Source organism: Salvelinus sp. IW2-2015, linkage group LG35, assembly GCF_002910315.2.
Source record: "Salvelinus sp. IW2-2015 linkage group LG35, ASM291031v2, whole genome shotgun sequence".
NCBI lineage: Eukaryota > Metazoa > Chordata > Actinopteri > Salmoniformes > Salmonidae > Salvelinus > Salvelinus sp. IW2-2015.
In genome coordinates, this window is record NC_036874.1 from 13,641,137 (window position 1) to 13,656,473 (window position 15,337).

At 41.7% G+C, this 15,337-nt stretch overlaps 1 protein-coding gene across 2 annotated transcripts in view; it reads left to right on the top strand.

Annotated features, from left to right (window-relative positions):
* Positions 1 to 15,337, top strand: part of LOC111959157 (mannosyl-oligosaccharide 1,2-alpha-mannosidase IC) — a 204,252-nt gene that overhangs the window by 126,784 nt on the left and 62,131 nt on the right. For both annotated transcript variants that reach the window (XM_070437383.1, XM_070437384.1), the window contains exon 4: positions 13,977 to 14,057. In XM_070437383.1, coding sequence (XP_070293484.1) covers positions 13,977 to 14,057 — 81 coding nt within the window. The remainder of the gene's footprint in view (positions 1 to 13,976; positions 14,058 to 15,337) is intronic.

Genomic DNA, 15,337 nt, shown 5'->3' on the forward strand with positions numbered 1-15,337 from the left:
TTATATGTAAAACCATATTTGACAAAGTCGGGGGACCGGGTTGTCTGCCTTGTTGTTGACATTGGAAGCAGCAGTAGATGAAGAGGGAGCTGCACGTTTTAAAAACTTGTTCATGATTTTACTCTGACAGCTAGCCTACGTGAGTTAAATGACAGTTAACTATCCACATGTGCAACGCCTGCAGAACACAACTGCGTAGTTAGCTGTCAATCAAGCTAGCTGTCAGAGGATGATCGGTATTATCTGATTGGTCGTTTCACATTTAAAATAAAACCGTGTTGCAGAATAAAAATGTTATTGGATTAGTGTGTGTGTGTGTCAAGAAATCTGTAATTTCATTGGATCAGTGTGTGTGTATGTGGGGGGCGAGAACGTTATTGTAGTGGTCAGTGAGTGTGTGCAGCGCGAAATTTCACCTCTGCGGACGCGCTGCATGTGTAAAGTCAGCAACAATAAGAAGTGCAGTGTACGCACGCCTGTGTGTAGCCGTAACGTTGTGTAAAGTCAGCAGCAATAAGCGATGCGACTTACCTTTCAATATGTTTTAATTATTATTATTTGTATTATTGAATATATTTTTTCAATTCTTCCACAAGTCCCACTGATATCCAGCAACTTCACACAGCCGTAGAAGAGGAGTGGGACAACATTCCACAGGTCACAATCAACAGCCTGATCAACTCTATTGTGTTGTGCTGCATGAGGCAAATTGGTGGTCACTCCAGATACTGACTGGTTTTCTGATACACGTCCCTACCTTTTTTTTAAGGTATCTGTGACCAACAGATGCATATCTGTATTCCCAGTCATGTGGAATCCATAGATTAGAGCCTACTGAATTTATTTCAATTGACTGAATTCCTCATATGAACTGTAACTCAGTAAAATCTTTGAAATTGCTGCATGTTGCTTTTGTATTTTTGTTCAGTGTAGATGGTTCCTCGGTTTTCAGATTGATCCACTAAAGAGCTTGTCGCTGACAAGAGTTGTTCACTAAAGAGCTTTGTGAGTGACAGAGCTTGTTTCCACTAAAGAGCTTTGTGAGTGACAGAGCTTGTTCCTAAAGAGCTTTGTGAGTGACAGAGCTTGTTCACTAAAGAGCTTTGTGGTGACAGAGCTTGTTCCACTAAAGAGCTTTGTGAGTGACAGAGCTTGTTCCACTAAAGAGCTTTGTGAGTGACAGAGCTTGTTCCACTAAAGAGCTTTGTGAGTGACAGAGCTTGTTCCACTAAAGAGCTTTGGTGAGTGACAGAGCTTTGTTCCACTAAAGAGCTTTGTGAGTGACAGAGCTTGTTCCACTAAAGAGCTTTGTGAGTGACAGAGCTTGTTCCTCAAAGAGCTTTGTGAGTGACAGAGCTTTTCCACTAAAGAGGCTTTGTGAGTGAACAGAGCTTGTTCCCCTAAAGAGCTTTGTGAGTGACAGAGCTTGTTCCACACTAAAGAGCTTTGTGAGTGCCAGAGCTTGTTCCACTAAAGGTCTTGTGAGTGACCCAGAAGCCTTGTTGATATTCTCCACAAAGTCGAGTGAAGAATACAAGGCTACACTTAATGCTGTGGGAAATAGAGATGTACGAGGGCAGACTCAAAGTCAAGTGTAATTTGTCTTTGTGCTGCTGAGTGAATTAATTAAGTCAGTAGAATGTCTCTCTCCTCTGCTGCCGAAACTAAAACAAACTCCCCAAAATCCTGCTGCAAATCCTGACGAGTTCCTATGGAGACGGAATACTCTGATCATACACTTTCCTCCAGTGACTCAACCAATTATAAAGAGGAGAGCAACTTCGGAATGCCTCCATCTAATGTTAACTTTGCAAAATTCCACAGGCTGTTTATCCTTTTCGAACATGAAATTAATAGTTGGAGATGTCAGTGTTGATTAGTGTTTTGGGGTTTGGTGGTCCCTGGCTGCCCGCGATAGGGATTTCGATCCTTCTCTTATAGCCCCATATTAGTTTTCAAGGGGTCGTTTTCTTCGGGTTTCGAGTCCCCTGGTTAGTCTAGTGAATGCTGTGGGTAAAAAGTTGGGATAAATTGTATTTTCCTCTTGCAGGTCTCAAGTCTCAGTCTCTCATCAGGGTGGCTAATAGAAAGTGATTAATGAACTCTTACCAGTTGGCTTTTATCCCCTATTGACAGATCCATCCCCTATTACCCCTCCTTCGAGGCTCTCGCCTTCAATTCTTCTCTATTGCCTTTCTCAGCTCGCCGTTTCTCCATCGTAGTCATTCTAACATCTCTCGGATTTCGTCTCTCAGAGGAAAAGTCGCAGTGAGGTTTGTGATTGTGTTTCAAAGAGAACAGGCCACTGTGATCTATCCAGACAGAGCAGCTGGCTCTTGTGGCTTCAGCACATCGGTTTTTCACTCTCTTAGATATTCTGAGGGCAAACTGGGTAACTGTGCAAGTGATCACAAACAAGCTATATCCTTATCCTCTTTGTCACATTTCAGTATGCGTATTCCTTCGTACGTCAATGGAATAGGCCTATAATCTACACTAATATGTCTAGGCCAATGACAGATGAGTCTCTCCCTCAAAGTCTACCTAAAATAGGAAAGGTTCCCAACCACCTACAACCTAACCATTATTAGCACGGTAATTCAAGTTGCACTAGAAAACACCAGTGCTCTTAACAAAGACCATCATCTGACTGGATAATTAGCATATCCAGGCCCTGCAATTCCAGCAAGATGTCTGAATTGAGACTTCAGTGTTAGAGAGTCTCTCATGGGTGTCGTTTTGGAGAGGGCTGAGGGGAAGTAGCTTTGTTTATCTCTTGTGTAGTGTGTCGCTTTTCCCTGCCTGGAGGGAGCGCAGATGCTTGCATATCAAAGCAAAGTGTCTGTAAACAGGCCAGGAGCACAGGGGGAAAATTGAGAGGCAAGAGAGGGGAGCCTTGCAATGTTCCCGCAGGCTGTTGTCACACTGAAAGGTCAAGCGAGTGACGTGTGATGTGAGAGAACACTTAATGTGTTCCCTGATTTGGCCAAGAGATGAATGTGTAAATGGACCAGGCAAAGCACTTCAGGGACCCATCCTGCTTGGTTGGTTGCCCCAAACACACCAGGTTAGATGTGTTACTGTGTTTTTGCTAATGGTTCTTCTACAGTACCATTGTAATTTTGGACACACCTACTCATTCAAGGGTTCTTCTTTATTTTTTACTATTTTCTACATTGTAGAATAATAGTGAAAACATCAAAACTATAAAATAACACATGGAATCATGTAGTAATCAAAAAAGTGTTAAACAAATCAAAATAGCCACCCTTTGCATTGATGACAGCTTTGCACACTCTTGGCATTCTCTCAACCAGCTTCACCTGTGATGCGTTTCCAACAGTCTTGAAGGATTTCCCACATATGCTGAGCACTTGTTGGCTGCTATTCCTTCACTCTGTGGTCCAACTCATCTCAAACCATCTCAATTTGGTTGAGGTCGGGTGATTGTGGAGGCCAGGTCATCTGATGCAGTACTCCATCACTCTCTTTCTTGGTCAAATAGCCCTTACACAGCCTGGAGGTGTGTTGGGTCATTGTCCTGTAGAAAAACAAATGATAGTCCCACTAAGCGCAATCCAGAATGGATGTCGTATCACTGCAGAATGCTGTGATAGCAATGCTGGTTAAGTGTGCCTTCAATTCTAAATAGATCACTCACAGTGTCACCAGCAAAGCACCCCCACGCCATCACAACTCCTCCTCCATGCTTCACAGTGGGAACTACAGTACACATGTGGAGATCATCCATTCACCTATTCTGTTGGAACCAAAAATCTCAAATTTGGACTCATCAGACCAAAGGACAGATTTCCAGCGGTCTAATGTCCATTGCTCGTGTTTCTTGGCCCAAGAAAGTATTTTCTTGTTATTGATGTCCTTCAGTAGTGGTTTCGTTGCAGCAATTTGACCATGAAGGCTTGATTCACACAGTCTCCTCTGAACAGTTGATGTTGAGATGTGCCTGTTTCTTGAACTCTGTGAAGAATTTATTTGGGCTGCAATTTCTGAGGCTGGTAACTCTAATGAACTTATCCTCTGCAGCAGAGGTAACTCTGTGTAACGGTTTTCTTCGGTGGAAGAAGGAGAGGACCAAAGCGCAGCGTGGTTAGTGTTAATCTTATTTTAATAAATCCAAAACTGAACACTACAAATACAAAAACAACAAACGTGAAAACCGAAACAGTTCTATCTGGTGCAGACACACAAAGACTGAAGACAAACACCCACAAACCAAAATACAAAACAGGCTACCTAAATATGGTTCCCAATCAGAGACAATGACAAACACCTGCCTCTGATTGAGAACCATATCAGGCCAAACGACAAACCCAACATAGAAACACAAAACATAGATAACCCACCCAACTCACGCCCTGACCACACTAAAACAAAGAAAATACAAAAGAACTATGGTCAGAACGTGACACTCTGGGTATTCCATTCCTGTGGCGGTCCTCATGAGAGCCAGTTTCATCATAACGCTTGGTAGTTTTTGCGACTGTACTTAAAGAAACCTTTAAAGTTCTTGAAATTTTCCATATTGACTGACCTTCATGTCTTTAAGTAATAATGCACTGTCATTTCTCTTTGCTTATTTGAGCTGTTCTTGCCATAATATGGACTTGGTCTTTTACCAAATAGGGCTATCTTCTGTATACCACCCCTACCTTGTCACAACACAACTGATTGGCTCAAAGGCATTCATTAAGAAGGAAAGAAATTCCACAAATTAACTTTTAACACTGCACACCTGTTATTTGAAATGCATTCTAGGTGACTACTTTATGAAGCTGGTTGAGAGAATGCCAAGAGTGTGCAAAGCTGTCATCAAGGCAAAGGTTGGCTACTTTGAAGAATCTCAAGTATAAAATATATTTTGATTTGTTTAACAATTTTTTGGTTACTACATGATTCCATATGTGTTATTTCATAGTTTGGATGTCTTCACTATCATTCTACAATGTAGAAAATAGTAAAAAAATAAAGAAACCCTTGAATGAGTAGGTGTGTCCAAACTTTTGACTGGTAATGTACATGTGTCTCTATTAAGATGGAAAGAGGATATCTATTATGAATTGAAACCCACAGTGCAGCATTCTTACTTGCTCTATATCCTACGATAGATCCGTAATGTCCCCAGAGGTCAGTTTACGGTTAAGAGAGAGTTATTAAAATCCAGTCCTGCAGAAAAGATCAAAAGAACACGTTGATTATCTGACCAGAAAAGCAGACATTCATTTCTTCAAATGTAGTTCACAAATATTTGGACTTTTGTTAGCAAATGCAGATGATGGACGAAGAGCTTTGCTGTTCTATTCGCCCTCAGAGGAATATTGGTACCTCAGGCCAAAACTGTGCTGTAAAGTTGTATAATTGGCCTGAAACTTTAATCTGACAATAGAGTGACCGTCAGCCGAGAAAGCAGGGATTCACTTTATCAACCCCCCAGAGATTGGCCTGATTGATCACATACTGATTGATATATTGTAGTGCCCTTATTGAACCCCTATTCACAAAAAAACAATGCCGTAATTGTGAGAAATGACATGCTACTTCAATTAGAATTGCATCAGTATGAGATGACTCAGTTTACCAGTGCACATTTGCATAATGCGTTTCTGGCAATCAGTAAGTGCCTAGATATGATAAACAGCTCATATGCAGATTTAATAATGTGTTGCTTATAAAGAAAGATATGATCATGGTATGCTTTGATAAACATTTTTTGAGCTTTTTATTCTAAACAATGCTGGGTAATAAATCAAAATGTTTCTTGTCTCTTTGTCATCTCCCCGAGCAATCGCCTACTGTACCCTACCCGTACTCTGCCAGAACATGAGTTGTTGCTCCAAAGACAAGTAGGTTGTGTTCGTTCATCTGCGACTCCCGGCTGTTCTAAACTGGAAGACCACCCTTGGGTACAAACTTGTTTTCCCTTCCTTGTTTATCAGTTGGTTTAAGTAGGTTGGCGTTTGCTATCTGATTTCTGGAAGCTCACTGTGCAAACTTAGTAGACCTTGCAGCTGTCTAGGCTCTAGGAGCAGATCTGGATCAGGCTCTTGTTGTTTACCTCAGTAGGCCTGTTGGCTGACCTGATCTGGCCTCATGTCCACAGTAAACGTGGCTCCACAGGGCTCCAGTCATTAGGGCTGCTGAAACCAGAGGGCATGTATCATATGAGGGGCTGCTTGACTGAAGATGCCATGCCCCAGCCATGAAGTCAAGGCATCCTGCTGACATCCTATCTCTGCTGGAGGAGAACAATGTGTGGGTGGTTTATTACAGATACTATATACTGTTATTTACTGCAACACCAGTGACGTTTCAATTCCGTCTCTAGCCTTAGCTCTTGACGTAGGTCGGCAGAGGTTGGCACTGGCTCAATGCCATTAGGTTGATGATCAGAGATTAATTGTGATGGATGGCAAACAATGTTTTCCTTGTATGCTCTGCACAGATGTGTTTATATGATTTTCAGATGAACATCAGATTAGAGGAATGATAAGACACAATGGTATTTGGGCCTTTCAGACAGTATAGTGACAGTACTCGGGAATCCATTTCGAGATTTGGATGAAAACATTGATCTGATGTACCATTGGCACACACACAGGCACACACACAGGAACCAGGACGTGGAGGAAAAATGGACTGAACAAGGAGGGAGAGATGGAATGAGAGACAGAGAGAGAGTGGAGGAGTGTTCCATGAGTTAAATAAAAAATAAATAAATGAGAGACCTGCATTATGAGAGCGTTCTCCTTGCCTGTGAACTCCGGGAGACACATGTCTGCTGTCGTGTTCTTGTTGGTGTGTRTATTTGTGTCTGAGTGCCTTTGTGTGTACACTCAAAGAGAACAGCTTTGAGGTGCATTCACCAAACCTTATTTTCCTCAATAACTCCCCCCTCTTCAATGCCTTCTACTCCCCAGACAATGGGAGAGATGGAGGGATTGTGAGTGATAGAGGAGGACGAGGGGCTGTAATTCAAAGTTATCACCCTAGTGACATTCATTTATTATTAGTCAGTCTCTTATTTTGCCGTAATGTATTCAGTGAAGATGTGGTACAAGACAGTGTCAAGGGGGTGTATGTGTTAGGGAGAGAGAGATGGATGGATGGATGGATGCATTTTGGATAAGATATGGAATTGCCTATCACTATGGGATAGATTGTTTTCTGTACCTTCCCTGATGAGTTCAGAAATCTGAACTTTCATAAAGTATGCAGCCAACCATTTCGCCTGTGTATTTCGAGAATATATTGGCCTATAAGACTTTAGTGATTTGTGGTGGCGCCTTCTATATTGCCCCCTCTTAAAAATGCATCATGGAGAGAATGGGACTCTGGTGGCAGAGTGATTGTGTTGCATTGAAATCAAAGTACCTGGTCTATCACATCTACTCCTACCGCTAACAGTCTTATGGCTGGCAGTAAAAATGGCTGGCAGTATTTACATAAAAGATAAAACACATCTAGACTAAACAGGAAGGTCGTGAACTCTTGACCCGTGTTGTTTTGATGACTAAAGAAAAGTTAAAAGTGTCCTCCCACCCATAACAACCCAAGACCTTTTTGATATGTTGTGTTTTTGTTGTGTCTCAGCTCCAGTTCAAAAAGCTGCCCTCCACTGATGCCTATTAGAATAATGCACTATTAGGAACATGGCCTACTAATAATAATGGACCACATACTCTGTTTTGATCTCCATTATCTCCGTTGGAGAAGCTTCTCTTAGCAGCCGTTATATAACATTGTTTATTATAATACAGTAAATACGCAAATGTGCTTAAATTAAATGAAGTTACCTCATGCTTTGCTCAGACTCTGAGATAGATTTTGGTTTAAAGACAATGTCAACTAACTAATCAGCTAATCAGCAATGTAATCTGCTAATCAAATGTATTGATAAAGCCTTACATCAGCTGATGTCAAGTGCTGCACAGAAACCCAGCCTAAAACCCCAAACAGCAAGCAATGCAGGTGTAGAAGCACGCTGGCTAGGAAAAACTGCATTATGAGAGCACCGATCTTTGAATGTATGACGATGTCACCACTGTCACAACATGTAAAGGCCCAACATTATTTACTGTAAGTGTCCCTTTTAGTAGTGAGAAATGAGCGCGAGCTCTCCTTCCCCAGGTCGTGCTGTTTAGCATGCTCCAGAGGTTAGCAGTCATTAAAGCTCCGGTGTCTAGGACAGCCTAATTATGGACTTGATGCTAATCAAGCCCATAATTACTGTACATTTTCAAAAACAGACCTGGATTTACATCCTGTTGGTGACAGGAAAGGAAGGAGTTCTGAGGAACTTCTGTTCACAGCAACGGTATTAGCAGAGTTACAGCTCCCAAGTTGTGGACGAACGAGCACCTGAGTGACAACACCTAATTGGTCCCTTTCATAATCAATCCGTGCTAATTAGTGAAGTTGAGTTAAATCACAGCTCTGTTGGTTTAACACCAACTTTGATTTAGGCGTGATCTACTCCTATTTTTATATACTGGCTTGTCTGTTCAGCTTCCCACGAAACTCTGAATCTATTTGAATCTTTGAGTCTGGACGTGCAGTGTRTTGTGTACCCAATGGCTCTGATAGCCCCGGATTAGGATTAAATCATACCATTAATGTTATATTTGTGCCTGAGCAGTCCATTGCAGGCCTCAATAACAGTCTCATTTGCCCCTCTTGCACACCGAAAGCACAGCGGGAAGTGCCAATCAGGCTTATGTCCTAGTCTAATCTTGGCAGAGAGAGTGATCAAAACCAGTGCCATGCTTTGTTGAATGCTCACCAACCGAAAAGCAAGAATCAAACAATGACAACAACATTGTACACTGTACACTGAAGCAGAACAGCAACAAGGCACAACAGCAATGTAATTTTTTTTCTTCTCCCATAGATAATTTGATTCACTAGACAAACTTTTTTCATAACCTCCTTTCAGGCACGTTGGCACAGCTGTGGGATATATATAGCACCATTTTTGGATGCCAATCTGGTAGTATTTACAACACACACACAGCCCCTAAATCCACATTGGATTACATGTTCTGTTGTGTAGCTTCATTATTGGTCAGCTGCTTTATGAAATACTCAAATTGCCCTCCGGAATGTGCAGTGAGGGACAAAGAGTCAGACCTGTACATGACCATATAAGACCATTCCCAAAACTAGGGCTGTTGCAGTGAGCGTTTTACTGCCACTCCGGCAGTCATGACCACAGTAAAATCCTATGTGTCCGCAAAGGCATGGTMATCTCCTTTTATGCACACTGGACATGCTTTGGTAGTACCCAAGTCGCTAACGACCATCAGGTCCTAATGGCCTGGTATTCAGGGMTCTATTGTCCCTCTAACCACTYTGACGTAAATGCAATCGAAAATCACATCATCAAAACAGTATCGTGCTTTTAAAACTCCCCTCACTGTGATAATCAATTTGAAGAAAGAAGTCCAACAGCAGGTTGAAACTGAGTGGAAAACATGGTCGTTGTGGATGTTGTTTCAAAGCCTTAACACCACGAAGTGGACAGTGTTTTCTAAGGTGATGATTCATTCAAAACACAATTATGCATATTATAGATTATGCATACACATAGGCCTATTATGAGCCCAAACCCAAACAAAAAATTGATTTAAAATAATGATTTTGCGGTTATACAATATTTAGCCTACCCCATATTACGCTTGGAAGATAAACGTAAAAAAAACGATATCTTTAGTATATAATTGGTCTAACCTAGATTAAGCAAATCCAGAGTTAGCCTACATATGTGTATTTGATTTTGAATAGCCACGTAATAGGGCATGTTTTATATTAATAGGCTGACACATTACCTTTAGCTACAGAATATCTCACCACTGTGCGTTTCCATCCCTTCTCTCCTTCATTCCTTTCTCCAGGTGCAGAGAGAGTGGTTGTTTCATGAAATATGTTTCGTCGTGAAGCATGTTACTATCAATGTTCCCGAACCGGTTTCACTTGGTTTCTCAAATTAAGCACTGGGTAGCTGCAGCAACAAGGTTGGAGAGCTCATGGCATACAGAGTTTGTGCTGAATATCACCTGTCACGCCGAGAAATAACCAGTGTAGCCTACCCAACGTGAGTGAAACGAACGGCAGGAAAGTGGCCTCCATTCGCTATTCGAGTGAATACGGATGACATGCATTTTTTTTCTTGCTCCTGTTCCTGCCTGTTTGATAATGGGCCATTCTACATCGAAACTAATTATACATATTAGCAAAGACAATGTTAAATTGAGAATAGTCCGATGGGTGAAAATATGATCACTTCATGARAAAACAGTGTGTGCAGCCTGAGGCAAGGAACTTTCTCAAATCGTCAATAGCCTTTAGTCGCATCGTGCTTCCCATATATCTTTTGATTTCTAAGGCATTTTAAGGTTTGTATCATTCACAAGTAAAGTTGCCAAATAACTCTAAATCTAGCGTATACTGTAGGTCCTGTTTCAAATAATCACTTTTATGCTCAACATACAAGTAGCCACTTCATATGCGCGCTCTCGCTCCGGAATGGGGAAAATATCCTTTCTGTTTTATTCAGCTAAGTTCAATTATATTCTTCTTACTATGAAATCATGCAACCTAATCATATAATATAAAATAATGGCCCTGGACTTATAAGCATATCTTGTCTACTAAATGAACAAGCCTACAGCCTATGGCATGGCACATAATAACGTATAGTAGACCAATTCATATTCAGTATTTCAGTATTTCAGACCAACTCATATTCTGTTCTTCTGAAATACATTTTCTTCATATCATAATGTTTCTTTAGACCTGACTAAAATAAATAATGGATTTATTGTGAGGGTGTATCTTCAATTGATTTATTAGACTTTTTAAAATGTAGATATTATAAAGGAGGCTTGTATGCGGCTTGTGTGTGTGGGGGCCTGGTGTAACGGATGTGAAATGGCTAGCTAGTTAGCGGTGGTGCGCGCTAATAGCGTTTCAATCGGTTACTTCACTCGCTTTGAGACCTTGAAGTAGTGGTTCCYCTTGCTCTGCAAGGGCCGCGGCTTTTGTGGAGCGATGGGTAACGATGCTTCATGGGTGACTGTTGTTGATGTGTGCAGAAGGTCCCTGGTTCGCGCCCGGGTCGGGGCGAGGGGACGGATGTAAAGTTAAAACTGTTACAATGATGCTGTTGACCCGGATCACTGGTTGCTGCGGAAAAGGAGGAGGTCGAAAGGGGGGTGAGTGTAACGGATGTGAAATGGCTAGCTAGTTAGCGGTGGTGCGAGCTAATAGTGTTTCAATCGGTTACGTCACTCGCTTTGAGACCTTGAAGTAGTGGTTCCCCTTGCTCTGCAAGGGCCGCAGCCTTTGTGGAGCGATGGGTAATGATGCTTCGTGGGCGACCGTTGTTGATGTGTGCAGAGGGTCCCTGGTTCRCGCCCGGTWCAGGGCGAGGGGACGGACTAAAGTTAAACTATTACACTGGCGATGCTAAAGGTGTTTATGTTAATTAACGCTCAATTACGGTGAAACCGGTAGGCTTTTGCATGACAATGACCGGCTGACAAAATGTAATGATACAGCCCTATCCCAGACGAATCATTTATTTGAATAGTGCAACTCCTTCTATACAGTATGAATAGTACTGGAGGTGGTGGTGCTCTTACAACAGAGAGAGGATCATAAGCAGAAAGGTGTTCTTCTGGGGCAGTTAGAGCTGGCKTGTTAACTCTGACAGCCCTGTGTTGTCTTCTAATTAGACGCACTGCTGAGCAGAGGGAGGCGAGAAAGAAAAACAACAGGCCTTTATTCCTTCCTTCACCTGATTTTATTTTCCACTCTGCATAGCACTGGAAAAGTGGAGCAATTAAATGTGCACACATTGCTTTTTATTTATTCGTGAAAAGCCTTCTGGGGAGACTTTGGATKTATTAGTTGTTTATTGTTTCACCCGTGACAATACTGTATGGGTGTGATGCTGAGATTTAATCACATTTTTCCCCCCAGCTGAAGTGGKTACAGTGGATTTAGGGTTGAGCTTTCCCAAGGCGATCTGCTTTGTTTGCAGTGGAGACTCAAAGTGTGTGGTCTTGGACGTAAATGCAAGACCTAATAATTCCCTGTGATGCAAATGAACAATGTTATATTCGGAAATAAATGACTGGAAAACATCTGACAGAACAATAGCAAATTAAGCATAACAATGTATTTTAAAGAAATGTTTTTGAAACGCTTATATAATATATATTCGTTATCAATGGACCCAATCAGCATCGAAGCCTCTGGAATAAACCACTCATACTAAATGAACTGTTATGAGACGTTTGAAGAGTGATTTACAAGGCTTGTGTTTGGTAGCATGAGTCAGATCAGTTGAACCGTAGTCACCATTACGGTCTCCTCGTTGTACCCTATGGCTGTCCTTGCCAAAGTGCCAACATCACCGGTGACAAATTAAAAGTCTGTCCCTAATCACCACCATCTTAGGTCCATTATAGAACGGCCTCTCATCTACGGGTTGGCAAGACGTCTCCGCTGGGTCACCATGGCAGAGGATTGGCAGTTTGTCTTACAGAATGTCAGTGGTTAAACTGTCTTGAAAGAGACGTGGCCAACTTCTCAGTCGCACATTAGCCCGGCAGTCATTACCTAATAATGACATAGTGCAAGGCTGGAATTTAACAGCTGTGAAGAATGTCAAACTGTAGCACTCATTTCTTGACAACTTTTTAAAAAGTACATGACTTTTCCTTGTGAGTTTCTCAGTGTGTACAAATGTATGGTGGAAAACGATAGAGTTGGGATGATGCCAGAGAAAGTCRCTCCACATCTTTACTCTGGTTCTAGATTGGATGTAATTACCCTCTCCAGCACCACCCAATTACAGTTTCCTTATCGTGGCTTCTTGAGATAGCAATTTCCTTCTTGAGAGGTCTCCAAGTCAATAAGCACCATCGTCACCTCAACCTTGGGTGAGAGTGAGTGTCTGTAATTATGGTGACATACCGCCATCTCATTCACTGACACGTGTTAGTCCTTAACACCTCTTAACTTCATTCCCATAACATATGGAGCAGTGCGCTGAGAAACTCTGTCTGACGTTGGCGAACAGCAAATCGCTCCAGGGGGTATATTAATAGATTTGACAGAGCACTAATTGCACTYTGAGATGGTGTATTCTAACAGCGTCATCTTAACCCAGTTGCACCATCCTGATAGTTGTGTCGAAGCAGACATAACGGGAGATGGAAAAGTAAAGCCTAGCACCGTTTCGCCACTTTCAAATCCTGGAACTCACAACAAAGAGAATTGGAAAGGCCGCAAACGTGATGAGAAAACTCGAAAAAGAGTTAGGAGTGGAAAGTCATCAGTGAACTAGAYGGTGTATATTTTCTAAGGCTGCCAGAGGAGAATCGATAGTCTGCCGTGGTTCTAAACATTAGACATAAGATTGAGTAAAATTGCAGCTAACATTATCGCAAGCCTTTGACTCTCTTCCCTGGCTTTATTGAAATGTTCCCTTCTAGAGTCTTTATTTAACGTATATAAATGGAATCTTATAGGGCCGTGGGTGGGAAGCAATACTAGTTCTAAGATGGAACAAGCCTACTCTCTAGCTAACTGCTACTGTTTAACAGTATGCATAACTCTACTGTTTCAATGGGCAACACGTTGGCCATTCATGTGTATCACTTTTATCACTGTGAAGAGATCTTCACATATGGATTTCTGACGTACTTCTATGGCTCAGGAGCGCAAACATCAACTTCTCATTCATTATTATTGATCAATTAAAAATGTAGGTTTATTAATTATTAATTATTTATGATGTTTTTAACCTCTATATCATCACACGACTGATTGGTTGGTGTTGCCATGCGACTGTTGATAGAAATATGACTTATTTTGACTAATCATTTATGAGATTGGGCTGTGTCCTGAATGGAGCATTCCACCTCTGATGCAGTGTGATCTCTCTCTTACAGAACGGCGAGGCTTCTCTCTTCGAGGTGAATATCCGTTACGTCGGTGGGCTGCTCTCTGCGTACTACCTGACGGGAGAGGAGGTAAGATTCATTAATGTCTATTATACCCCTCGATTCAGGAAGAACCGGTCTCTTCCTTTATTGAGATTTGGCCCTGCAGTTTGATGATGAAGGAGTTGTGTGGAATAGTGTTGCAAAGTCATAAAACACACACACACACCACACACACACACACACACACACACACACACCACACACACACACACACACACACACACACACACAACACACACACCACACACAACACACACACACCACACACACACACAGAAACAGGAAATCTCATCACATAGTCAGTGCTGTAAAACATTTCTCATCTCACATAACTCCCACATGTCCTTTTCCCGGCATGACCACATTACTGTCACAGACATACAGCGCAAGCACACATCTGCACTGACCCACATGTGACCCTCTGTATTACCAATCTATTACCAATGTACTATGAACAGAGTGGAGGTCAAGCATGCTATATAAAATAACATCTGCCCAAGCATGGTACATGACATGATGCTCTAGGCTGTTCAGATGAAGTGGGGACAATCCATGCTGACGCCAAATTAATGGAAAACAAGTCCAATGACATATGAGCGCTTGAGTCGGCTTAATGGACATTGATTTGGAGGCTGAGTGAGTCAGGGAGAGAAAGCACAACATTTCTCTACGGCGGAATGTTCGTGAAATATGAATATACACTACCGGTCAAAAGTTTTAGAACACCTACTCATTCAAGCATTTTTCTTTATTTTTTACTATTTTCTACATTGTAGAATAATGGTGAAGTCATCAACACTATGAAATAACACATATGGAATCATGTAGTAACCAAAAAAGTGTTAAACAAATCAAAATATATTTTATATTTGAGATTCTTCAAATAGCCACCCCTTGCCTTGATGACAGCTTTGCACACTCTTGGCATTCTCTCAACCAGCTTCATGAGGTAGTTACCTGGAATGCATTTCAATTAATAGGTGTACCTTGTTAAACGTTTGTTTGTGGAATTTCTTTCCTTCTTAATGCGTTTAAGCCAATCAGTTGTGTTGTGACAAGGTAGGGGGGTATACAGAAGATAGCCCTATTTGGTAAAAGACCAAGTCCATATTATGGCAAGAACAGCTCAAATAAGCAAAGAGAAACGACAGTCCATCATTACTTTAAGACATGAAGGTCAGTCAATATGGAACATTTCAAGAACTTTGAAGATTTCTTCAAGTGCAGTCGCAATAACCATCAAGGGCTATGATGAAACTGGCTCTCGTGAGGACAGCCACAGGAAAGGAAGACCCAGAGTTACCTCT